Source organism: Scyliorhinus canicula, chromosome 7 (assembly GCF_902713615.1).
Source record: "Scyliorhinus canicula chromosome 7, sScyCan1.1, whole genome shotgun sequence".
Classification (NCBI taxonomy): domain Eukaryota; kingdom Metazoa; phylum Chordata; class Chondrichthyes; order Carcharhiniformes; family Scyliorhinidae; genus Scyliorhinus; species Scyliorhinus canicula.
The window spans coordinates 28,686,672-28,714,291 of NC_052152.1; the positions used below are offsets into that span (position 1 = coordinate 28,686,672).

Here is a 27,620-nt window from a genome sequence, read left to right on the forward strand (position 1 = left end):
CCCCAAAAGCATTTCCTTCCTGGTTTCCAGAGAGTGGTGACACAAAGTGATGACTGTAGGTTTCTTCCAGTGTTGGCACGTGCCATCCATATTGACTGGCCTCATTTGATCAGTATTCCTCTCTGATAAACCTGGCCTGGCGCATTTCTTCCACAATCGGGAGTGCCGCGACCGATCGTTCCATGACCCTCCCGACACCCACCCACGGGTCATGATCTTGAGTGTGAAAAACCTTGCTTTAGGGGACATAATCATTGTATGATGAGGTTTATGTTGTTTATGGCAAAGGACAAAGAACAGTCCAGAGTACGAATAGTAGGGGAAGAGTGGCAGTAGTAATTTGTTCCCGTGGAGAGCTGTACAGACATGATGGGCTGAATGACTTCCTTCTGGGCTGTAACAATTCTGTGATTGATACAAAGGAAATGCACCACAGAAAAGGGGCATTGCAGTGTCTCAGCAGTAGTTTACAAGGTGTAATTGTGGTTTATGTTATCATGCATATTGAAATTCTTAACCAAGACCTGTACCCCATGGCCTGTATCCATGGCTAATTGTCTGAGTGTTTCTTGTCTTTTACATCTTCTGTCTTTTTGTACTCTATTTTTATTCCCCTTTCCATGATATAAAACTACTAAGTTTCACTAAAACAATCATTATTCCGTGTCCATCACTTTTTTGTTCATTTATAAAGGTAACATTTGCAGATGGCACAGCATTTGTTCTGAATTTGGTCTGATAACCCCTACTGCTTTCCTACTACTGAAGTTACCAGTTCAGTTATGACAATACAAAAGGGGCATCTTACACGATTTTCACCCCCACCAAGAATACAGGGCGCAATTCTCCGCACTCACGACGGTGCGGAGAATAGCGGGGGTCGTAAATTTTTACGGCCACGCTAGTCTGACGCCCTCCCGCTATTCTCCCCCACGCCCGACTCCCGACACGAATCGCTGCCGCCGTTTTTTTACGGCGAGCAGCGATTCTCAGCTGGCCGATGAGCCGAAGTCCAAGCCCTTTACGGCCGTTTTTACGAATGGCAAACACACCTGGTCTGGCCGTTCGTAAAAACGGCCGTAAAGTTTGGATCTTGGCAACCATGGCACCGATTGGCACGGCAGTACCACGGCCGTGCCAAGGGTGCCATGGGCTCGCGATCGGTGGGTACCGATCGCGGGCAGCGGGTCCGATTCCCGCACACTCTTTGTCCTTCCGCCGCCCCGCTGTATCAATTCGCGGGGCGGCTGAGGGGCATCCCGGCCCGCGCATGCGCGGGTTTCACGCAAATGCGCGATGACGGTTGGAGTCTTCCAATCCGCGCATGCGCGGCTGACGTCATGTGACGCGTCAGCCATCGCAAACTCTGGCAAGCAGGCTTAACGAAATTCGTTAAGCCCGCGATGCCGGAGTTCACGGCCGCGGCATGCTAGCCCCGACCGGGGACCAGAATCGGTTCCCAGTCGGGAGGGGGGAGGCTGGCGTCAAACCCGCCCGGATTTGACGCCAGCCTTACGATTTCTCCCTGTTTGGGAGAATCGCGCCCACAGTCTATTTACAAAATTTGCAGATGGACACTAGGTGTCTCTCCCACCCTGTAATGCTGTTTGAAACCAGGACACCAGTCCTTTTAATGAAGGTACCTAGTCTGCGTTCCCCATGGAACATATCTGTCTCTACTTGCTGTTCCGGTCAATTATTTCTGCTGCTCTTTTATTTTTATTCGTTCATGAGATATGAGTGTCATTGGCTAGGCCAGCATTTATTACCCATCCCTGAGGGCACTTGAGAGTAAACCACATTGCTGTGTGTCTGGAGTCATATGTAGGCCAGACCTGGTAAGGATGGCAGATTTCCTTCTCTAAAGGACATTAGTGAACCAGATGGGTTTTTATGACAATCGACAATGGTTACGTGGTGACCTTTTGACTTTTAGTTCCAGATTTTTATTGAATTAAAATTTTACCATCTGCCATGGCGGGATTCAAACCTGGGTCCCCAGATCATTACTCTGGGTCTCTGGATTATTAGTTCAGCAACAACACCACTGTGCCACTGCCTCCACATAATGTCCAGGGAAGTGCAGGTTAATGGACATGGGTAGTGTGCTCTTTTGGAGGGTTGGTGCAAATTTGATGGGCCAAATGTCCTCCTTATGCATTGCAGGGATTCTATGAATACACTAGGTGAATCACCCCTGTTTTGTACTTGTCTTTGTGATTCTAGCATGTTCTCTGGTATGATTTTTTTGAACAAGATTATCGTGCACTGACTACATCCCATATGAATCATGAGTAATCTAGGTTACTAAAACTTCTGCAGAAGCGAGTAATGTATGCCCAGCAGCTCATTATCGCACTGCACTTGTCCTGTGAAGAATATAACTTGTTAATTGTAAAATCTAGGATAAACGCTGTGTCTAATGGACAGGTCCGAGGGGATGGGTACAGTGACGGCTGCCTGGGAAGAACAGGTAAGAATACTTCAAGCTATTTACTTATTTCAGTGATTACTATATTTTGAGAATTGTTGAAGAGTAGTTATCTAATGACATTGAAGACCCAGCTGAGGAAAAAATCTCTGGTATGTTGCGAATGAGGATGCTGATTCTAAAGACGAAAAACTTAGCCAGCTTTTTTGAAAATAGACTTCATAGGCTGTGAAGGATGGCAGTATAAATGAAGAGGACATTATTGCTTTATTCATTCATGGAATTCATTCCTGCTGGCACGGTCAGCATTTGGTGTCCATACCTAATTCCTTATGAGAAAGTGGTGGTAAACCACTTTCTTGAACTGCTAGTGTCTTTGTTGTGTAGGTATAGCTACAATGTTGAGAGGGAGGGAGCTCCAGGACTTTGAACCAACAGCAGTGAAGGAATGACTATTTCTCCAAGTCAGACTGGCGGGTGACGAGAAGGGTGGTGTCACTTGCTGCCCTTGTCCTTTTAGACGGTACTGTACAGATTTAGAAGATGCCTGAACTGGCATGTAAGTAAACACTGCACTGTGTACGTTGCACTATGGTGTAGTGTTATCGCATCAGCCTTGGCTCTGCTGATGTTACGACACCCTGGGCAAGTGTGCGGTCAATTCCAGCCCCACTCATCCCGGAGTAACAACACAAATGATTTAACCAATAAGTCTTATAGAATACCCAAAGTCTTTGGTCCATAGCTGCCCCAATATTACAGTCACCAGGTTTGTAAGTTGAAATACAATTGTTGTTTATTTATAACAAGAATAATGATGAAATAGTTTGCCAGCAAGGAGATACAGAGCTTCCCAGTAGAGTCAGCTTCCACATTGCTGGAGGAGGTGCTGATGACAGGGGGGACTGGAGAAGGAGGTAGTATCGGCAGTTTAAGGGGCTATTTGGGAAGAGGAGAATGAAATGAATGAAAATCGCTTATTGTCACGAGTAGGCTTCAATGAAGTTACTGTGAAAAGCCCCTAGTCGCCACATTCCGGCGCCTGTCCGGGGAGGCTGGTACGGGAATCGAACCGTGCTGCTGGCCTGCTTGGTCTGCTTTAAAAGCCAGCGATTTAGCCGCTAAACCAGCCCCTGGAGGTGCCGCTGGAAGGGATCAAGGCAAGGTGGGAGGAAGAGTTGGGAGGGGGTATGGAGGAGGGATTCTGGTGTGAGGTGCTCCAAAGCGTGAACGGCTCCACCTCATGTGTGAGGTTGGGGCTTGTACAGCTGAAGGTGGTATATAGAGCGCACCTTACAAGGGCGAGGATGAGCTGGCTCTTTTTTTAAAAAAAAATAATTTTTAATGAAATTTTTACAAAATATAAACATCTTGACTCTATTAACAAACAACCGCGGTAACACCCCAAGAACAATACCCCCCCCCCCCCAACTTCAAGAGCAACTTCAAACAAAAGGAAAAAGAAAAAGAAAAAACAACAGATCACCCAAACAACAAAAGGGAAAGAGATAACACCCGCCACATACCCATGTACACAGTTCTCTCCCCCCCCCCCGGGTTGCTGCTGCTGTCGGCCTATTTCCCTACCGTTCCGCCAGGAAGTCCAAGAAAGGCTGCCACCGCCTGAAAAACCCTTGTACTGATCCTTTCAGGGCAAATTTCACCCTCTCCAATTTAATGAACCCCGCCATATCATTGATCCAGGCCTCCACACTTGGGGGCCTCGCATCCTTCCATTGGAGCAAGATCCTCCGCCGGGCTACTAGGGACGCAAACGCCAGAACACCGGCCTCTATCGCCTCCTGCACTCCTGGCTCCACTGCCACCCCAAAAATTGCGAGTCCCCAGCCTGGCTCGACCCTGGATCCCACCACCCTCGTCACCGTCCTTGCTACCCCCTTCCAAAACTCCCCCAACGCTGGGCACGCCCAAAACATATGGGCGTGGTTCGCTGGGCTCCCCGAGCACCTAGCACACCTGTCCTCGCCCCCGAAAAACCTACTCATCCTCGTCCCAGTCATGTGGGCCCTATGCAGCACCTTGAACTGTATGAGGCTAAGCCTCGCACAGGAAGAGGAGGAATTCACTCTCTCCAGGGCATCTGCCCACGTCTCATCCTCAATCTCCTCACCCAGCTCCTCTTCCCATTTACCCTTCAGTTCCTCCACCGAGGCCTCGTCTACCTCCTGCATTACCCGGTATATGTCCGCAATCCTCCCTCCTATGAGCTGGCTCTTTTGAGGGGTAGAAGATGTATGGGAACGTTGCGGGGAGTTGGGGGGGGGGGGGGGGGGGGGGGGGGGTCGCAAATCACGTTCATATGTTTTGGTTCTGTCCAAAGCTGGAGGATTACCGGAAGGAAGTTTTTAGGGTAATCTCTAAAGTGGTGCACGTGAAACTGGACCCGGGCCCTCGGGAGACCAGCCAGGGTTTGAAACCGGCACGCAGGCGGATGTTGTAGCCTTTGCCTCGTTGATCACCCGAAGGCTGACCCTGTTAGGGTGGAGATCAACCTCTCCATCCTGTGCCCTGGCGGGGGACCTGCTGGATTCTTAACGCTTGAAAAGGTCAAATTTGAACTGAAGGGAAGGATGGAGGGGTTCTACAATTCCTGGGTGTTATTCATTATGCACTTTCGAGAATTGGATCACATCGAACATTTTGGGGGTTGGGGGGAGGGGGACTGTATGTGTTAATGGTGATTATGGGTGATTCCTCTTTGTCATTTGTTTATGTTAAAATGTGGTCTAATGTTTGGGGGTTTGGTGGGAGGATGGGATCGTTGTTACTAATATGGGGATAGACATTCCATTCGTTACTGATTATTATCTATTGTTGGGTGTAAATTTGTGAGAAAATGTGAAAAAGGAGAATAAAATTTAAAAAAAAAAAGAATAATGATGAAATAAGCAGCTGATACAGTGGTTAAATATTAATAAGTATCTAATCCCTATTTTAACTTGCCTATATATATATACACACATGGCAGACAAACACAGAGGTGGAAAGGGGGAAAAATATAAGTGAATAACAAAGAGTCTTTGCTTCAGATGATGACTCCTTGCATGTTTTCTTCACAGTAAGCTTATAAATCGCAGTCTTTGTTTTGCAGCCCGCACTGGTTTTCCTGCAGTTTTTAAAAGCAATGTATTCTCACTTTTCCTGCCGAGACAGAGACTTTACTTCCTTAAACCTTGCTTTCAGTTTGTGGTTCGTCTTCAGGCCCCTGTAATGTAGAAAATGTAGTACACACAGGCAACAGGCCTTCTGGAGAACGATGGTCAATTCACAGCGGCTTTTCTGGAGAGAGTTAGCAGATTCTGAACTTTTCCTGCACAGCCCTGTAATGGGTCTCCTGTAAACAGATTCATCCGGTCTTTCTGGATAAAAAATGGAGAAATTGAGCTCTTCTTTCGAGCTGCCAGGAGTTGAGCTGCAACTGAACTCAACCCTCAGAGCTCTGAAAAACATTCCAGTTGGATCAGATTCAATCACCACCTGTTACTAGGCAGAGCACAACCATTTGGGCCAATTCATTGGCCACCGGTCAAATCAATCAAACGGAGTTCCAGCCAATCTCTGTTAATGGTGCCGGTCAGTCTATGGTCTCTTGTTCAAACCACCACATGCTTCTGTTTTCATTAAAGACACAGGTCCCTGCTTTCCTATGCTTGAATTAAAGATACTGGTTGCCTTAAAGACACATGTCCAGAAATCATCCATGGATCAAAATGTGTTAGCAAAATAAAAGAAAGGGGAAATAAGGGAATAAACAGGCAGGGCCCTTACACTGTCAACTTGAGATATTAGCTAGTGAGATGCAGGGCGGGATTCTCCGTTGCCCGACGCGGAAATCATGATCGGGCAGTGAATCATTTCTGACGCCGGATTTCGGGACTGGTGCCGGTTTGCGATTCTCCACCCCCCCCCAAACCGGCGTCATCGTGACATGCACCTCACGCAGTCGCAACACCGTTGCCACCTCATCGGCCGGTACCACCCGTGATTCTCCACCCTGGATGGGCTGAGTGCCCGACGGTGGGAGACACGTGTAGTCTGAGCTAGCATGCCGGCAGTGGACTGTGACCAGCGCCGCCACACTCGCCTGGGCCCTGTTCCGCCGGCCATGGGGCCATCTGCTAGGGCTGGGGGTCTGGTGGTGGGGGGGGGGGGTGGGGGGGGGGGGGTGGGGGGGGGGGGGTGGCCAGGGGGTAGGCTATGGGGTCGCAGTTTGTGGGCTATGTTACATGCATGGCTGGCGCCGTGCTGTACGACGCAACCGGTGCAGGTCATCAGCCATGCGCATCTGCGGCCTTGGACCCGGCCATTTCCAGCACGATCCACGGGTGTTTCATGTGCCGCTGATGGCTAGCCCCTCAATGGAACGGAATTGGCGAAGGGCTCTCGCCGATTTTCCTGACCTAAATCTCCCGCGGATTCTCCGTTCGAGCGGGCACCTAGCCGCAGAAACGGAGAATCCTGCCAAAACTGTCTTCTCCGAGATGGATGCTCTTTCCTGCCACTCTGTCATCCCCTGAGTGATGATATGGGCACAGGAGGATGATCAACTGGAAATGATGTTGCTTAGGTGTGGGGGGGTCAGGCAGGGAAATATTAAAACAGAAAATATGTTTAAAAAAGGCATTGCATTTGAGTATAGTTTTCCCAGATACTGAGTTATTTTGAATGAGAAATCAGAAAAGCGGTGCATCAGTTTGATCTGTCAAAAGGAAACGGTCACTTCTGTTTCTAGGTTTTGGATTCTCGGTTAATCGCAGTTCAATGCCATTGAATGACGCATTCAGCAGTGTGAAGAGTGAAAAATTATGAAAAAAGAAACCTCCATTACACTAGAACATGTAGTGTGAGGTGTTGTAGATTTTGTGCCAGACTAATGAGTATTATGTACATCTATCATTCACTTCTGCTTGTGACATTATTGTGTGGTTAAAGTCAATCCTATATCGAGTTGCTAGTCATATTGAAAGCAAGTTATTTTTGTCAGTTACTGAGTGAACAAGTTAAGTTAACTTCTGGGCTAGGCACCTCCTCCTGGCTCTGAGTAGTTTCTGTGCCTCTGTCGCTCATGTGCCAGGGTGAAATGGGCGGAAGTGAAGAGGAGTTAACTGGCTTTCTCTATGCCCCTAGTGGTTCTGCGCATCTGCTTTGTGCCTCTCTGCAGCAGTGAAAGCAAAGTTGATATCTCAGTGGAGTAGTGCAGATTGAATCTGTGCACTACTGCCAAGTGCTTTCATTCCAGCAGCCTCTGTTACTCTGCTGCTTATTTGCATCATTGTTCTTTCTAAAAAACTGACTTTCAGCGCACGGCTCGCACAAGCTGGGCACTAATGTGAAAACTATGCACCACTAGAATTTTGGCAACTGACCTAATTTTAGAAAATGAAATAGAAACGTTTCTGAATGTTGAGATTTGCTCCCCTGACCATCCCAGGGGCTTCTTCCTTCCTCCTTTTGAAGGCGAGGGAACAAAGGCATATGGAACCAAGGTGAATAGATGGAGTAAAGATATCTATTGGCCATCAGCAGAACAGGCTTGAGGGGCTGAATGATCTACTCCTGTTCCCGAGATTATTGCTTATACTAGCTTTACAGTGCCAGAATACCTTGCCCCAAGTAAGCCTTCATCTGTGAGCCTAGATTGCTGTGAGAGTGTGTTCACAGATCTGCTTGATCCCACTCTCACCCAAAATCTGTAGATGTGTTTATCATTGACTAGGATTCATTGACTAGCAATTAAGAATGGGAAATCTGGACTTTTAAAATTTCTTCCTGCTGGGTCCAAGTTGTAGCACTCCAATTCCTGCCATGGTTAAAATCACCAAACTCCACATTGATCAAGAATTTAATTTGTGTGGGATCAAAAATACGTACTGATCGCGAGTAGTATATGATGATTAAGTGTAGAGGTACCATATGAAATGAAATGAAAATCACTTATTGTCACAAGTAGGCTTCAAATGAAGTTACTGTGAAAAGCCCTAATCGCCGCATTCCGGCGCCTGTTCGGGGAGGCTGGTACGGGAATTGAACAGTGCTGCTGGCCTGCCTTGGTCTGCTTTCAAAGCCAGCAATTTAGCCCTGTGCTAAACAGCCCCACATGTGCCATGATTCTTCAAGTTAGAAGAATTGTGGAACATGGGGTGTGTTTCTCCGAAATGGAGACTAAGTGTTCGAGCCGTCGTGAATGCCATCGTGTTTCACGACGGTGCAAAACAGGTGTGGGGATGACCGATTCTGGCCCCCACAGGGGGTTGGAGCAGTTTACGGTGCCATTCCCGGCACCAAATGGGCACCGCGCCAACTCACGCATGCGCGGGGACTTCAGCGCGCCGGCCCCCGATGCAACATGGCGTGGGGGTTCAGGGGCCGGCTGTGCAACAAAGTAGGCCCGGGGGGGGGGGGGAAGAAGAGGCCAACTCGACGATCGGTGGGCCCCGATCGGGCTCGAAGAATCGCGCCCATGGTGTCTCCATACTTTATTATCAAGATGGGTATTTTTGAAAGGTTTTCTATTGCAAACCAAAATTCTGGGTTCAGGTGAATGAAATATTTTCCATATGCTACTGGCTCAGATGTATCTATTCAAAATACAGTAAGTTTGTTTTATTTTGTTGTATCTTCTCAAGAAACCACTGAGTTTGGAACTGAAGTTTGGCAGTATTTATCCCACAGGCAGGTTCTGGGATGAGAGGAAGGCGGTTGTAAAATTGCATATACAGGATTCCCCCTGGGATCCTGCACACCCTGACCCAGAACCCAGACACAATTTCATGGTTAGGCAGGCAGTGTCTTGAGTGGGAAACCTGCCCTTTCACCTATTAAGGCCCTAACGGCCCCTTATAGGCCTCATTTTTTTAACGTTGGCGGGTGCGGGTAGGATGGGAAACGGAGGAAAAAGCTTTTTTCATCTAGTCCGGGAAAGGGGGACGGTTCCTCAATCTGAAGTCCCCTTCAGATTTGCGGCACCCTCCCCTCCGGGACCTGCCCTGCTCGTCCTCTAGGTCATCCCCTATCCTTCCGCCCCCGGCAGCAGAGTAAGAATTCTTCCCTGTGCAGATATTGATGGGTGGCAATTCGTAGTAATGTTGAGCTTCAATAGCATTTCAACCAAACGTTGAGGCTGATGGATTCTTCGCTCTTCAGATGCTGAAACTCTGTATTTTTAACATTTTACTAGAGTAATCAATACAGGAAATAGTTGCTTCAGTATCGACTAGAGTAAGGTAAGCACAGAAAATGCCTGAAATACTCAGCAGATCAGGCAGCAGCGGGGAGAGTGGAACAGAGTTAATGTTTCAGGTAAATGATCTTTCATCTCTACAGACGCTGCCAGATCTGCTGAGTTTTTCTTGCATTTTCTGTTTTAGTTCCGATCTGCAGCATCCATGGTTTCCATTCATGCAGTGCTCTGGCTGTGTTTTTGTGGGAACTGATACAAACACACACAGGAAGTTTATATTTAAAGAGACAATTTACAGTCCATGTCACTGACATTCACATTGGCAAAAAGAGGCAGATCAGCTGTTACGAGATCGGCATCCACAAATACATTGAAAGAGTGGTGTCGACATGAAATGAATGCAGAAGTAGAGAAATAACTACAGAGAAGAGGAGATGATGGATATTGACCTACCGATCAGACCATGGCGTACTGTGGAAGCTGATACATTTGCACAAAATCAAGAATGGTATCTTAGAGTTGTGGACTACTACTCAAAGTTCCTTTATCTCCTAAAGGTGAAAGATTTGAGAACTGCTACAGTCATCTCAGTAGCACACGTTCTGTTTGCTGAACATGTGACAATGGAACCCAATTCACCTCCAGAGAATATAGGAATTTGCTGAAAAATATGGGTTCAACATCGCCTCATCATCATGTTGTCCGAAGGAATACTGGTTTATAGAAAGCCACATCCAGGTGGTCGAGAGAATCCTCAGTAAACTCTGAGAAACAACAAAAGACCGAAATCTTGTCTTAATGTCACTTCAAACTACACCTCTCTAAGCTGATCTGAAATTGCCTACAGAGCTGTTGGATGTAAGAAAATATAAGATAACTCTGCCGAGCAAGATACTTCCTTCCTCCTGGTTACTTGGAGGAAGTAAGACAGCAATTCACTGTTGCATAAGTAGAAACACTTTAAGCTCTTCAGATCCTTATTTGAGTTATTGAAAGGGCAAACTGTGCACATACAGGATCCATTCATGAAAAAGGGGATCCCAGCAAAAATTGTTGGTAAACCCGAGAGGTAAACGAGGCCTCGGTGGAGGAGCTGGGTGAGGAGATTGAGGAGGGGACGTGGGCGGATGCTCTGGAAAGAGTAAACTTCTCTTCTTGTGCGAGGCTTGGCCTCATACAGTTCAAGGTGCTACATAGGGCTCATATGACCGGGACGAGGATGAGTAGGTTGTTTGGGGGCAAGGACAGGTGTACTAGGTGCTCGGGGAGCCCAGCGAACCATGCCCATATGTTCTGGGCATGCGCAGCTCTGGGGGAATTTTGGAAGGGAGTAGCAAGCACGGTGTCGATGGTGGTAGAATCCAGGGTCAAGCCAGGCTGGGGACTCGCAATATTTGGGGTTGCAGTGGAGCCGGGAGTGCAGGAGGCGAAAGAGGCCGGTGTTCTGGCCTTTGCGTCCCTAGTAGCCCAGCGGAGGATTCTTCTTCAGTGGAAGGATGCGAGGCCCCCAAGCGTGGAGGCCTGGATCAATGATATGGCGGGGTTTATCAAATTGGAGAGGGTGAAATTTGCCCTGAGGGGATCAGTACAGGGGTTTTTCAGGCGGTGGCAGCCTTTCCTAGATTTCCTGGCAGAATGGTAGGGAAAAAGGCCAGCCTTTTGCAACATGCCTTTCTCTCGTCCCAAACCTTCAGCCTACTGGATGCTGCTGGCTGCTTATTTCCTCTCCTGCTGTAAGTTCCAGAATTGGTTGCAATTTCCCTCTGCTCCTATCTAGACATATCACCCATTTCAGGGTGTCTGCAGGTAGCAGTGGTAATTGCCTAATCTTAAATGATGCTATCGTGCCCGCCTCTACCACCTCCGCTGGCAAAGCATTCCAGGCACCCACCACCCTCTGCGTAAAAAAACTTTCCACGCAAATCTCCCTTAAACTTTCCCCCTCTCACCTTGAAATCGTGACCCCTTGTAATTGACACCCCCACTCTTGGAAAAAGCTTGTTGCTATCCACCATGTCCATACCTCTCATAATTTTGTAGACCTCAATCAGGTCTCCCCTCAACCTCCGTCTTTCCAATGAAAACAATCCTAATCTACTCAACCTTTCTTCATAGCTAGCACCCTCCATACCAGGCAACATCCTGGTGAACCTCCTCTGCACCCTCTCTAAAGCATCCACATCCTTCTGGTAATGTGGCGACCAGAACTGCACGCAGTATTCCAAATGTGGCCGAACCAAAGTCCTATACAACTGTCACATGACCTGCCGACTCTTGAACTCAATACCCCGTCCGATGAAGGCAAGCATGCTGTATGCCTTCTTGACCACTCTATCGACCTGCGTTGCCACCTTCAGGGTACCATGGACCTGAACTCCCAGATCTCTCTGTACATCAATTTTTCCCAGGACTCTTCCATTGACCATATAGTCTGCTCTTGAGTTAGATCTTCCAAAATGCATCACCTCGCATTTTCAGAATCACAGTGCATGAGTAAATGTACACAGTAACATTTTTGCTTTCTTTTACAGGTGCACGAATTTGGCTTTTCATTGGCTTCATGATAATGTTTGGATCTCTCATAGCTTCCATGTGGATCTTATTTGGGGCGTATGTTGTACCAAGTAAGTAGTATAATTTAAATGCTCCTATCAGTGATCACTGACTGTCTAAAAATTTACCAGTATTATAACACCCAAACAAATGTCTGCCTATAACTAGCCTGAAGTCCTATGGGCTCAATTATTTTAGTTTGAGGATTTGTTTTAAAATGAAGATTGGACAGGGTCAATCGAGTCAGGTTATCAGAAAGTTGAAAAGCATAATATCACTGCAGCGCTTTGTATGAATCCCATTGTTCAGGATGGTAGAATAATGAATAATAGAATTTATACCCTCTTATTCCAATCTAGAACATAGAACATAGAACAGTACAGCACAGAACAGGCCCTTCAGCCCTCAATGTTGTGCCGAGCAATGATCACCCTACTTAAACCCACGTAACCCGTATACCCGTAACCCAACAATCCCCCCATTAACCTTACACTACGGGCAATTTAGCATGGCCAATCCACCTAACCCGCACATCTTTGGACTGTGGGAGGAAACCCACGCACACACAGGGAGGACGTGCAGACTCCACACAGACAGTGACCCAGCCGGGAATCGAACCTGGGACCCTGGAGCTGTGAAGCATTGATGCTAACCACCATGCTACCGTGAGGCCCCTAAAATCTACTCTGGTCCTTCAATAAAAGCCAGTTTACCGTACAGAATGAGTCCACTTGGCTTGTTGTTTCTGTACCTACTCTTTGTTCTTGCAAATCAAAATTTACACCCTGCAGTCTCCTGTATTGTCTTGCATCTCATTCAGGTTAAATTGTTTTTCTGCTCTTCCCTTTAAAAGATTTGATGCTCTCTGCCTCAAGTATTCCATGACCACAGCAGATCTCTGCATAAAGAAATTTCTCCTAACCATTCTCCTCAGTTTAAGAAAAGCATACATTTTCTTGGAAGATATGGACAAACGGAAGGGGGCATCATCTGCAGCTGCCTGGCTTCTAGCGGCACTGCTGCCTCACAGCGCCAGGGTTCAATTCTTGCCTTGGGTGACTGTGTGGAGTTTTTACTTTCTCCCCATGTCTGCATGAGTTTCCTCCGGGTACTCTTTATGTCGTCTTTGTCGACAGGAATAGTGTCGGAAGACTGGAGGATAGCAAATGTTGTCCCCTTGTTCAAGAAGGGGAGTAGAGACAACCCTGGTAATTATAGACCTGTGAGCCTTACTTCAGTTGTGGGTAAAATGTTGGAAAAGGTTTTAAGAGATAAGGTTTATAATCATCTTGAAAAGAACAAGTTGATTAGCGATAGTCAACACGGTTTTGTGAAGGGTAGGTCATGCCTCACAAACCTATTGAGTTTTTTGAGAAGGTGACCAAACAGGTGGATGAGGGTAAAGCGGTTGATGTGGTGTATATGGATTTCAGTAAGGCATTTGATAAGGTTCCACACGGTAGGCTATTGCAGAAAATAAGGAAGTATGGGATTGAAGGTGATTTAGCGGTTTGGATCAGTAATTGGCTAGCTGAAAGAAGACAGAGGGTGGTGGTTGATGGCAAATGTTCATCCTGGAGTTCAATTACTAGTGGTGTACCGCAAGGATCTGTTTTGGGGCCACTGCTGTTTGTCATTTTTATAAATGACCTGGAAGTGGGTGTAGAAGGATGGGTTAGTAAATTTGCAGATGACACGAAGGTCGGTGGAGTTGTGGATAGTGCTGAAGGATGTTATAGGATACAGAGGGACATAGATAAGCTGCAGAGTGGGCTGAGAGGTGGCAGATGGCGTTTAATGCGGAAAAGTGTGAGGTGGTTCACTTTGGAAGGAGTAACAGGAATGCAGAGTACTGGGCTAATGGCAAGATTCTTGGTAGTGTAGATGAACAGAGAGATCTCGGCATCCAGGTACATAAATCCCTGAAAGTTGCCACCCAGGTTAATAGTGCTGTTAAGAAGGCATATGGTGTGCTAGCCTTTATCAGTAGGGGGATTGAGTTTCGGAGCCACAAGGTCATGCTGCAGCTGTACATAACTCTGGTGCGGCCGCTCCTGGAGTACTGCCTGCAGTTCTGGTCACCACATTATAGGAAGGATGTGGAAGCTTTGGAAAGGGTTCAGAGGAGATTTACTATGATGTTGCCTGGTATGGAGGGAAGGTCTTACGAGGAAAGGCTCAGGGACTTGAGGTTGTTTTCGTTAGAGAGGAGAAGGCTGAGAGGTGACTTAATAGAGACATATAAGATAGTCAGAGGGTTAGATAGGGTGGACAGTGAGAGTCTCTTTCCTCGGATGGTGATGACCAACATGAGGGGACATAGCTTTAAATTGAGGGGTAGTAGATATAGGACAGATGTCAGAGGCAGTTTCTTTACTCAGAGAGTAGTAGGGATGTGGAACGCCCTGCCTGCAACAGTAGTAGACTCGCCAACTTTAAGGGCATTTAAGTGGTCACTGGATAGACATATGGATGAAAATGGAATAGTGTAGGTCAGATAGGCTTCAGATGGTTTCACAGGTCGGCGCAACATCAAGGGCAGAAGGGCCCGTACTGCGCTGTAGTGTTCTATGTTCTATAGGCCCTTCGGCCCTCGATGTTGTGCCGAGCCATGATCACCCTACTCAAACCCACGTATCCACCCTATACCGTAACCCAACAACCCCCCCCCCCCCCCCCCAACCTTACTTTTTAGGACACTACGGGCAATTTAGCATGGCCAATCCACCTAACCCGCACATCTTTGGACTGTGGGAGGAAACTGGAGCACCCGGAGGAAACCCACGCACACACGGGGAGGACGTGCAGACTCCGCACAGACAGTGACCCAGCCGGGAATCGAACCTGGGACCCTGGAGCTGTGAAGCATTTATGCTAACCAGCATGCTACCGTGCTGCAGTAGGGGTGTGGAACGCCCTGCCTGCAACAGTAGTAGACTCGCCAACTTTAAGGGCATTTAAGTGGTCGCTGGATAGACATATGGATGAAAATGGAATAGTGTAGGTCAAATAGGCTTCAGATGGTTTCACAGGTCGGCGCAACATCACAGTACGAAGGGCCCGTACTGCGCTGTAATGTTCTACTCCCACTGTCCAAAGATGTGCAGGTTAGCTGGTGTTATGCGGGAAGTGGGCTTTTTCACAGAGTCAGTGCAGACTCAATGGGCTGAATGGCCTCCTTCTACACTGCAGGAATTCTATGGTTCCTTCAAAACATCCAGCAATCGGGGGAAAGGACCAAAAAGACCACCTCGAGTGGGAGCTGCCAAATGTACGCCCACCCACACCATGGCCACCACCAGAAGTCCCATTTTGGGAAGAATTGCGACATAAATTAAATGGGGAAAGGCTTCGGAAATCTGAAGCACAGAGGTACTTTGGAGTGCCAGTTAAGGATTCTCTTACATTTAGCATGCATATTCAGTTGGCAGTTTGGAAAGCAAATGCCAAAGTTAGCATTCATTTCGAGAGGGCTAGAATACAAGAGCAGGGATGTATTGCTGAGGTTGTATAAAGCCCTGGTCAGACCCCATTTGGAATAATAATCTTTATTACTGTCACAGGTAAGCTTACATTAACACTGCAATGAAGTTACTGTGAAAATTCCCTGGTCGCCACACTCTGGTGCCTGTTCGGGTGAATTCAGAATGTCCAATTCACCTAACAGCACGTCTGTCAGGACTTGTGGGAGGAAACCGGAGCACCCGGAATAAACTCACACAGACACTGGGAGAATGTGCGGACTTCGCACAAACAGTGACCAAGCTGGAAATCGAACCTGGGACCCTGGCGTTGTGAAGCAACAATGCTAACCACTGTGCTATTGTGAGCTATTTTGGGCCCTGTATCTAAGGATGGATGTTCTAGCTTTGGAGGGGTTCCAGAGGAGGTTGACAAGAACAATGCCGAGAATGAAGGACTTGTCGTATCAGGAACAGTTGAGGACTCTGTGTCTGAACTCAATAGAGTTGAGAAGGATGGGGGAGACCTCATTGAGACTTACAGAACAGAGAGAGGCCTAGATAGAGAGGATGTGGAGAAGATGTTTCCACTAATAAGAGAGACTATAACCCAAGGGCACAGCCTCAGACTGAAGGGATGATCCTTTGATACTGAGAGGAGGAGGAATTTCTTCAGCCAGAGGGTGGTGAATCTGTGGCTTTGGGTGACTGTGTGGAGGTTGTACATTCTCCCCATGTCTGCATGGGTTTCCTCCAGGTGCTCCAGTTTCCTCCCACAGGTGGCCATGTTACAATTTCCCCTTCGTGTCCAAAGATATGTAGATTAGGTAGAGTTATGGGAATAGGGAAGGGGATTGGGTATAAATAGATTGCTCTTTCAGTGGGTTAGTATAGACTCGCTGGGCTGAATAGCCTCCTCTTGTACTAAGCCTTGGTCAAATATTTAATGAGATGAGTCAACAGTACAATGGCATAAAATTGACCTCCCTCTAGAAAACACAGGAAGACTTAGTATTAATAAAAATTCAGACTGACAGAAGGTTACAAACACCTGTGTTGTGTCTGGTGTGCAGAATAATGTGCTCCATTGATTTGTGGTGCTCGAAGATCCAAAATGTTATGCTGACTTCCCCACTCTCATTTCAAAATAGTCAATATTTTTAACCCATTTTCTTCCATTTACTGATAGACTGAGATATGAAGTAAAATTTACCACATGGAATAAAATTTTCACTATAGAATGATTATTAATAGATATAAGAAGTAAATTATTACTGCTATATGATCAATTGAGATATCTAAGATTAACAGGCCTCAAGTGTTTTAGCTAGTCAAGAGAAGTTAAACTTCAGCAGTTCTGATGAACGGTCATCAACCTTTTTTAAAAATCCATTCAGGGGATTTGGGTGTCATTGGCTGAGCCAGCATTTACTGCCCATCCCTAATTGTCCTTTATCTGAGTGGCTTGCTCGGCCATTCCAGAGAGCATTTAAGAGTAAGCCACACTGTTGTGGGTCTGGAGTCACATGGTAGGCCAAACCAGGGGAGGGTGGCAGATTTCTTTCCCTAAAGAACATTAGTAAACCAGATAGGTTGCCTGGCCATCGTTAGATTTTGTTTTTGAAATTTAGGATACAGAATTCTTTTTTTCCAATTAAGGGGCACTTTAGCGTGGCCAATCCACCTATCCTGCACATCATTGTGATGTGGGAGTGAGACCCACGCAGACACGGAGAGAATGTGCAAACTCCACACGGACAGTGACCTGGGGCCAGGATCGAACCCAGGTCCTCGGTACTGTGAGGCAGCAGTGCTAATCACTGCGCCACTGTACCGCACTGGCCATTATTTAATTTTTAATTCCAGATTCTTATTGAATTCAAATTTCACCATCTGCCATGATGGGATTTGAACCCAGGTTCCCAGAGCATTACCCTGGATCTCTGGATTACTGGACCAGTGGCAGTGCCACTGCCTCCTCAAAACCTGAAACATGAAGTTTTTTTCTATCTCTACAGATGCTGCCAGACCTGCTGAGAATTTCCAGCATTTTCTGTTTTTATTTTCACTATGCTTACGTTTGTGATTCATTTAATTTTTGTTTTACTGGAATTATGATCTATAGCTTCAAACGATTTCTCGAATTTGGTAGAATCAAATGAACAGATTGAAATAGATGACAAAATCCATGTTATTTAACTGGTTCATTTAAACTGATTCCTTGGTTAATTAACATTCCTATTCTTTCCTTGCAGAGGTTAATGTGTATCCAGGCCTGGCTGTGTTCTTTCAGAATGCATTAATATTTTTTAGGTAAGTTGGTCATTTAGTTTATGAAACGGGTAATTACTGCATGGCTTCTCAGAGAGAGACCTGATAGTTTCCCACTAAAACACTAACTCTGCCTCAAACGGCCCTTTACCAGGATGCACACGTTGCCAGATGTGTCTCTTTTGAGACCCAGCTGCCACTTTCCTGATCCCTTGCCAACTTTGCCCCTAGCCATTTAACTTACCTTGCCTTACCCTTGAGCTGAGCATCATAACTGGCCTCTCTCATCAAACGTTATTTTTTTCCCACCCTTCACTGTTTAAATTGCCTGCCTGCATACCAAACTCCTTAGAGTATTACACTCCAACTCAACTCCAACTTCCAACCGCTACTTTCTGTTGAGGTTCTGAAAAGTGCTGTTGCCACTTAGCTACTGGAGCACTGTTTCCTTTTCAAATCCATCCACTTCTGCACTGGCTTCTCGTTCATGACCGCAATATTTATTCTGCCTTGTCTCAAGCTTTTATACTTGTGACATCCTACATCTCTATATTCCCTTCTGCAATACTATCTGAGGAATAAAGGGATATGGGATGTGAACAGCATATGGAATTGGAACTATTGTTTGTGTACAGGGTTAAATCTAGATGCATTGTTTGGACCCATGGTGTTGCCTTTGATAAATATGACAACCATACTCCAGTTTCTCTTTTCAAAAACTGCCTTAATTCTGTGGTTGTGTCTGCCGAAGTCATACATGAGCGAGAATTCCCAGCTTAACCTTGGTAAAATCTAAAGCCTTTGCATTTGACCTTCCACCGGAAACTCCTCACACTAACCATGTCACCCTTCCTGGGTATTAGCTCAAGCTCAATGCTCAACTTTGATATACTGTTAGCATTGGGCTGTCCTTCAAATATCCCTACCCCTGATCCCTTGTCATTTAAAAATTTCTGTTTCATCTTTAATCCCTGCTCTCTCCAAGTTTAACTCTTTCGCATTGTGGTATTTTGAAACCCACCCTACTGAAATCCTGGCCACTAAACAACGCATCCTGGCCACTATGCTTGTTGACTTTGAAAGTGGTTCAGTTTCTTCTTTTCCTTTTCAAAATCATCACTATTATCTATTCTATCCCTAGCCCCATAAAGAAATCCTATAGCCAATCCGTCTATTCACTCCTGACTATTGTCCCATTACTAATCTGGGAATGGTCCCATCACTAGTCAGTGACGCAGTCTGGAAATGGTGTCCTACAGTCAGCAATGCAGTGAAGCAGTATGGGAATGGTGTCCTGCAGTCAGCATCATAGTGAAGCAGCCTGGGAATGGTGTCCTGCAGTCAGCATCGCAGTGAAGCAGTCTGGGAATGATTTCCTGCAGTCAGTTCTAGTAGAGAAGTATCAGGGATAATTAAAAGTCAAAGTTAGCATAATAAAGTACGGTGATAAGTAATTATAATAAGTAATACAAGGATAGGTAGGACAAAGTAAAATTTGACAAGGAAACTAAGAGAGAATGTCTTTTAAGATTTAAGTAATTTGAAAGTTAGCAAGTAAGACGAAAGTATGTTTTAAGTTTAAGATCTGGCAGGTTAGATCAGTCAAGTGGAGTGTGTGACCCGTCATAGAACATAGAAAAATACAGCACAGAACAGGCCCTTCGGCCCACGATGTTGTGCCGAACCTTTGTCCTAGATCAATCATAGATTATCATAGAATTTACAGTGCAGAAGGAGGCCATTCGGCCCACTGAGTCTGCACCAGCCCATGGAAAGAGCACCCTACCCAAGGTCAACACCCCCACCCTATCCCCATAACCCAATAACCCCACCCAACACTAAGGGCAATTTTAGACACTAAGGGCAATTTATCATGGCCAATCCACCTAACCTGAACATCTTTGGACTGTGGGAGGAAACCGGAGCACCCGGAGGAAACCCACACACGCACCGGGAGGATGTGCAGACTCCGCACAGACAGTGACCCAAGCCGGAATCAAACCTGGGACCCTGGAGCTGCGAAGAAATTGTGCTATCCACAATGCTACCGTGCTGCCCTTAAGAACAAATTAATCTACACTCCATCATTCTACCTTAATCCATGTACCTATCCAATAGCCGCTTGAAGGTCCCTAATGTTTCTGACTCAACTACTTCCACAGGCAGTGCATTCCATGCCCCCTTTACTCTCTGGGTAAAGAACCTACCTCTGATATTCCCCCTATATCTTCCACCATTTACCTTAAATTCATGTCCCCTTGTAATGGTTTGCTACACCCAAGGAAAAAGTCTCTGACTGTCTACTCTATCTATTCCCCTGATCATCTTATAAACCTCTATCAAGTCGCCCCTCATCCTTCTCCGTTCTAATGAGAAAAGGGCTAGCACCCTCAACCTTTCCTTGTAAGACCTACTCTCCATTCCAGGCAACACCCTGGTAAATCTCCTTTGCACCTTTTCCAAAGCTTCCACATCCTAAAGTGAGGTGACCAGAACTGCACACAGTACTCCAAATGTGGCCTTACCAAGGTTTTGTACAGCTGCATCACTGTTTTTTTTTTATAAATTTAGAGTACCCAATTCATTTTTTTTTTTAAATTGAGGGGCAATTTAGCGTGGCCAATTCACCTACTCTGCACATCTTTCGGGTTGTGGGGGCGAAACCCACGCAACCACGGGGAGAATGTGCAAACTCCACACGGACAGTGACCCAGAGCCGGGATCGAACCTGGGACCTCGGCGCCGTGAGGCAACAGGGCTAACCCACTGCGCCACCGTGCTGCCCTTGCATCACTGTTAATGAACGCTAGCACACCATAGGCCTTCTTCACAGCTCTATCCACTTGAGTGGCAACTTTCAAAGATCTATGAACATAGACCCCAAGATCTCTCTGCTCCTCCACATTGCCAAGAACCCTACCGTTAACCCTGTATTCCGCATTCATATTTGTCCTTCCAAAATGGACAAACTCACAGTTATAGAACGATACAGCGCAGTACAGGCCCTTCGGCCCTCGATGTTGCACCGACATGGAAAAAACTAAAGGCCATCTAACCTACACTATGCCCTTATCATCCATATGCTTATCCAATAAACTTTTAAATGCCCTCAATGTTGGCGAGTTCACTACTGTTGCAGGTAGGGCATTCCATGGTCTCACCACTCTTTGCGTAAAAAACCCACCTCTGATCTCTGTCCTATATCTATTACCCCTCCATTTAAGGCTATGTCCCCTCGTGCTAGCCACCTCCATCCGCGGGAGAAGGCTCTCGCTGTCCACCCTATCTAACCCTCTGATCATTTTGTATGCCTCTATTAAGTCACCTCTTAACCTTTTTCTCTCTAACGAAAACAACCTCAAGTCCATCAACCTTTCCTCATAAGATTTTCCCTCCATACCAGGCAACATCCTGGTAAATCTCCTCTGCACCCGTTCCAAAGCTTCCACGTCCTTCCTATAATGAGGCGACCAGAACTGTACGCAATACTCCAAATGCGGCCGTACTTTTCAGGCTTAAACTCCATCTGCCACTTCTCAGCCCAGCTCTGCATCCTATCTATGTCTCATTGCAGCCGACAACAGCCCTCCTCACTGTCCACAACTCCACCAATCTTTGTATCGTCTGCAAATTTACTGACCCACCCTTCAACTCCCTCATCCAAGTCATTAATGAAAATCACAAACAGCAGAGGACCCAGAACTGATCCCTGCAGTCCGCCAGTGGTAACTGGGCTCCAGGCTGAATATTTGCCATCCACCACCACTCTTTGACTTCTATTGGTTAGCCAGTTCGTTATCCAACTGGCCAAATTTCCCACTATCCCATGCCTCCGTACTTTCTGCATAAGCCTACCATGGGGAACCTTACGTGGAAGTCATGGACCATACTGGCATCCTAGATGACCACATGCCGGAAGTGCTACCAACTTGAGAAACTTGAGCTCTGGGTTTTGGAGCTCGAACGACGGCTGAAATCACTGTGGTGCATTTGCAAGACTGAGAGTTACGTGGATAACACTTTGAGAAGTGGTCACACTACAGCTCAAGGAACTGGAGGAAAGAAGGGTGACCACTAGGCAGTCCTAGAGAAACAATAAGGTAGCACAGGAGACCCCCGGGTCCCACTCTCAAATCGGTTTTCTATTTTGTAAGCTAATAATGGTGCTGGTTCCTCCAGGAGGTGTAGTCAGAGCCATGCTTCTGGCACCTCAAGTGGCCTGACTGTACAGGAGGTAAGGAAGGAAGAGAAATAGCGTAAGGAGGTTCATTGGTTAGGGGAACAGTCAGGCGTTTCTAAGGCCATAGAAGTGACTCCAGGGTGGTGTGTTGCCTCCCTAGGGCCAGGGTCAGGAATGTCACTGAATGGGTGAGTCCGAGATTGTGATACACGTTGGTACCAATAATATAGGTAGAATTAAGGATGGGGTCTTGTATTAAGAATTCAAGGAGCAGGGCAGTAGATTAAAAAGCAGGACTTCAAGGTTGGATTACTCCCGGCGCACCGGGACGGGGGGATGGTCTGCACCTGAACCAAAATGGAACCGACATCTTAGTGGGTGGGTTTGCTAGTGTTCTTGGGAGGAGTTTAAGTTAATTTGGCAGAGGGTTGGGGGGGGGGAACACAGAGTGTTAGTACAATAGGGGCACAGCATACTATAGTAAAGAAACCAAGGCAGAGGGAGTTCAGCCATGTTGAGTTCCAAGGGAATAAGGCAAGGCTGCATGGCCTCTACTTTAATGCTTGGAACATTATAGGTAAAACCGATAAGTTAAGGGTGTGAATGGACACATGGAATTATGATTTTGTTGCCATCACGGAGTTTTGGTTGAGAGAGGGGCAGGACTAGCAACTCAACATTTCAAGGCATAGGATCTTCAGGTAAGAGAAGAAGCAGGTGTAAAAGAGGAGGTGGTGTCTCACTATTGGTTAAGGAGACAGTTACTGCAGTAAGGAGGGAATGTATCTTGGAAGGGTCTTCAAATGAGGCTTTGTGGGTGGAGCTTAGAAAACAAAAGGGGGCAGTCACATTGCTGGGAGTGTATTATAGGCCCCCCCAACACATTCAGAAGGTAATAGAGTAGCAGATATGTAGACAATTCACATGTGTAAAAATGATACTATGGTAATTATATTAGGGAATTTCAACTTCTGCAACTTTAATTGGGATAGTCATAGTGTAACAGGTTCAGAGGGATGGATTTCTTGAAATCTGTTCAGGAGAGATTATCATGTCAATATGTAGATGATCCAACAAGGGGCGGTGCAATGCTAGGTGTAATTCTGGGAACAAAGCCAGGCAGGTGTTCGACGTGACAGTGGGGGAGCATTTTAGTGACAGCAACCATAACACAGCATAATTTAAGTCTGTTATGGAAAAGGAATAAGATGGTCAGCCGAAAAATAAAATGGGGAAGGTATAGACCCAACATGTTCCCTTTAGGGTGAAATGTAGGAGCAACAAGCCCAGAAAACTCTAGATGTCTAGAAATATTCAGGACTGAATTAAGAGAGAAAAGGGAGGCTTTCAGAAGGTTCAAAAGAACAAATCAGAGGCCTTAGTGGAGTATAGAAAGTGCAAGGGGGAACTTAAGAAAACAATTAGGAGAGCAAAGATGGGGTATGAAAAAGCACTGGCGGGTAAGATTAGGCTTTTAGCAGGTACAAAGAGAGCAAACAAGTGGAGGCCTTAGTGGAGTAAAGGAAGCGCAAGGGAGAACGTAAGAAAATTGTGGCGGGGGTTCCACCAGTATCTTAAGCTGGGCGGTTGGTGTTCAGGTGATATCCTATCTGCAGGAATAATTTGTTCCAACAGGGGAATCTTGATGGCTTTTTAGTGGGCTGTAAAGATAAGGTGCTGGAGAGGTTAAAGGACTATTTTTAGAGGGTAGGTTGCTGACTTGGACGGAGTGAGGGAAAAAGCAGGCGTCGGTGGGGTGGATATGTTTAGGTACTTTCAGGCACGTGACAGTCCGGCAAGCTTTTTTGACCTTCCCCTGGGTGCCACTATCCATCTTGCTGGAACGATTCTCTCCTGTGCAGGGTCAGAGGGGGGCGGTACGTCTTGATTATATGTTTGGATCTTGGGGGAAGAGCAGGTTTTGTTGAAGGAGGTGAAGGCTGGGTGGGAGGAGGAGCTGGGTCCCATTTTGGAGGGGGAGGTATGGAGTCAATCGCTCCGCAGGGTGAATTCTGCATCATCTTGCGCGAGGCTAATTTTGATTCAGCTCGAGGTGGTTTTTCAGGATACATCTCACTTAAGGCCACATTGAGTCAGTTTTTCGAAGGGGTTGAGGATAGGTTCGCACGGTGCTCGGGAAGATCTGCAAAATCATGCTCGCATGTTCTGGTTCTGTCCCATATTGGGGAGTTTCTGGGGGTCTTTTTTCAACACCATGTCGGCAAATTTAAATGTGTATTTGGAGTCCTGCCCATTGGTTGCAATATTTGGGGTGTTGGACCAGCTGGTATTGAGGACGGGGTGGTGGCAGAAGCTCTAGCTGTTGCCTCATTGCTGGCTTGGCAGTGGATTCTGCTGAGCTGGAGGCAGGCAACACCTCCTAGTACCACAGCATGACTGTGATTTGATGGAGTTCTTGTACCTTGGGAAGGTCAAGTTCAGGGTGAGGGGAGTGATTGATGGGTTTTGTTGCAGATGGTGCCCATTTATATTGTATTTCAAGGATCTAGTTACTGTTAGCTGCTTGGGGATTGTTGTATGGGGGGGGGGGGGGGGGGGGGGGGGGGGGGGGGGGGTTATAATTGTAGGCAGGGTTTTGTTTTGTTTGTTGAGGTTGTTGATAATGTGTTACTGTTTGACTGTTGTTTATGTATAAAATGTAATGAATTTAATAAAAATATTTTCCAAAAGAGTATATATGTATCAAGATAACCAGGTAAATAGTAGGGCCCATTAGAAACCAAGAGAGCAACCTATGCGTGGATCCGAAGTAAGTTGGTAGGGTGTTAAACGAGTACTTCATATCTGACTTTACTTGGGAGAAAGCGGATGTTGGTACAGAATTCAGGGAGAGGGACTGTGAGGTTCTTGAACAGTTTGACACAGGGAATGAAGAGGTTTTGGTCGGCTGAAGAGTAGATAAATCCCAGGTCCAGATGAGTTGTATCCCAGGTTGCTCTGGGAGGCAAGGGAAAAAATTACAGGGTCTCTGACCCAAATTATTAATTCCTCACTGGCCACATTGGAGGGCAGCTAATGTTCCACTTTTCAAGAAGAGTGGTAGTGATAAACCAGGGGATTACAGACCAGTGAGTCACACATTAGTGATAGGGAAACTATTGGAAAAAATTCTGAAGGAGAAATTAATCTTCACTCGGAGAGGCAAGATTTGATTGGGGTTAGTCAGCATGGCTTTGACAGAGGGAAGTTATGTTTAACGTATTTGATTGAATTTTTCGAGGAGGTGATCAGGTGTGTAGATGAAGGTAGTGCAGTAGATATAGTTTATATGGATTTCGGCAAAGTCCTTGACAAGATCCCACATGGGAGACTAATAAAGAATGTAAAGGCATATGGAATCCACGGTAACTTGACAAGTTGGATCCAAAACTGGCCTAATGGTAGGAGACAGAGGGTAGTGGTAGTCGGCTGTTTTTGTGACTGGAGGCTGATGCCCAGTGGTATACCACAGGGATCAGTACTAGGTTCCTTATTGTTTGTGATGTATATAAACAATATGGATGAGCATGGGGGTGGTGGGGGGTGGATTGTAAGTAGGTTTGCGGATGACACAAAGATTGACAGGGTGGTTACTAGTGAGGGAGAAGGTCTTCGGGTACAGGAGGATATAGATGGGTTGGTCAGATGGGCAGTTGAGTGGCAGGCGGAATTTAACGCTGAAAAGTGCGAGGTGATGCACTTTGGAAGGAGGAACAAAACGAGGGAGTACTCAATGAATGGCAGGATACTAGGAAGCTCAGAGGATCTTGGGGTGCTTGTCCACAGATCTCTGAAGGTGGCAGGACAGGTTAACAGTGTAGTCAAGAAGGCGTCTGACACTTGCTTTTCTCTGTTGCGGCATAGATTATAAGAGCATGGAGGTTGTGTTGGAGTTGTACAAAACTTTGGTTCGACCACAGCTGAATTACTATGCAGTAAGAAGGATGTGATTGCACTGGAGAGGGTCCAGAGGAGATTCACCAGGATATTGCCTGGGATGGAGCACTTGACCTATAGAGAGGCTGGCTAGGATTGGGTTGTTTTCTTTGGAGCAGAAAAGACTGGGGGGGGTGGACACCTGATTGAGGGGTATATGAATTTTAGGGGTATGGACAGGGTGGATGGGGAACAGCTGTTCCTCTTTGTTGAAGGACCAGTAACGAGGGGGCATAATTTTTTTTTATAATTTAGAGTACCCAATTCATTTTTTTCAATTATGGGGCAATTTAACGTGGCCAATCCACCAAGCTTGCACATTTGTAGGTTGTGGGGGCGAAACCCACGCAATCATGGGGAGAATGTGCAAACTCCACACGGACAGTGACCCGGGATCGAATCTGGGACCTCAGCGCCGTAAGGCAGCAGAGCTAACCCACTGCACCACCATGCTGCCCTGGGGGCATAATGTTAAGATGAGGGGCATGAGGTTTGATGGGGATTTGAAGAAAATATTTTTCACCCCGAGGATGTTGGGAGTTGACTGCCAGCAGTAGAAGCAGGAAACCTCGCAATCTTTAAAAAGTATGTGGATGGGACTGTTTAGCTCACTGGGCTAAATCGCAGGCTTTGAAAGCAGACCAAGGCAAGCCAGAAGCACGGTTCGATTCCCGTAACAGCCTCCCCGGACAGGCGCCGGAATGTGGCAACTAGGGGCTTTTCACAGTAACTTCATTGAAGCCTACTCGTGACAATAAGCGATTTTCATTTCATGAGCACTTGAAATCTCATAACATTCAAGATTTGGGCCAAGTGCTGGAAGGTAGAATTAGTGTAGATTTAGTGTAGCTTTGTCCGCACAGTCTCGACGGGCCTCTTCTGTACTATATGATTCTATGACTATGACTAGCCCTCCTTTGCTCTCCATGATATGTGCTCCTGTCTTCTCTTCCCAAATCCATAATACTCCCAAAACGTCTCTTTCAATCCCATCTATTCAGTTTCTACCTTGCTCACAGTAATCAAACCACTCTAACTAACCTCATGAATCTGAGAATGGATGTAGTGGAGTTTACCCGCCAAACCCCCTCTTCTCAGTTGACCAAAAACCTACTAATATAGGTCTGCAATTGCCTATACAAACATAATAATTGAATCCTATAAATTAAAATGTTTACCTAACTTTTTACTCTGCAAGGTGGTGTTTTCGAAATGAGAGTTTCGGAAATTAAAACAGTAAATAATGAAAGAGTGTTTTTGCGTTGTGGCTTTTAATTGAAACTAAATCTTGAAAAAATGCAGCATTGCATTATTAGCACTGACTGGAGATATTATGAAAATTCATGCTACAATCGTATGTTGTTTTCAACCAAGCGTGATCAGCTTCTCAGCTAAGTTTCGGTTCCTTTCATTAATCTCAGTTTGCAGAGATCAGTGGTATTGTAAGGATGTTGTAAGCAGTAAGCTCTTCTCCTCTGGGGACTTTAGCTTTAATAATAATACAGTATTTTAAAGTGTGCTATGTAAATCTTCAGATATGAAGGCAGAAGGGACAGGAGCTAGAGGCAACATGGAGAAAGTTGTTTT

At 46.2% G+C, this 27,620-nt stretch overlaps 1 protein-coding gene across 3 annotated transcripts in view; it reads left to right on the plus strand.

Annotated features, from left to right (window-relative positions):
- The window catches only part of LOC119968815 (transmembrane protein 50B), a 115,680-nt gene that overhangs the window by 75,392 nt on the left and 12,668 nt on the right, over positions 1 to 27,620 (plus strand). For all 3 annotated transcript variants that reach the window (XM_038801640.1, XM_038801638.1, XM_038801639.1), the window contains 3 exons: positions 2,406 to 2,473; positions 12,164 to 12,256; positions 17,902 to 17,959. In XM_038801640.1, the coding sequence (XP_038657568.1) occupies positions 2,406 to 2,473; positions 12,164 to 12,256; positions 17,902 to 17,959 (219 nt within the window). The remainder of the gene's footprint in view (positions 1 to 2,405; positions 2,474 to 12,163; positions 12,257 to 17,901; positions 17,960 to 27,620) is intronic.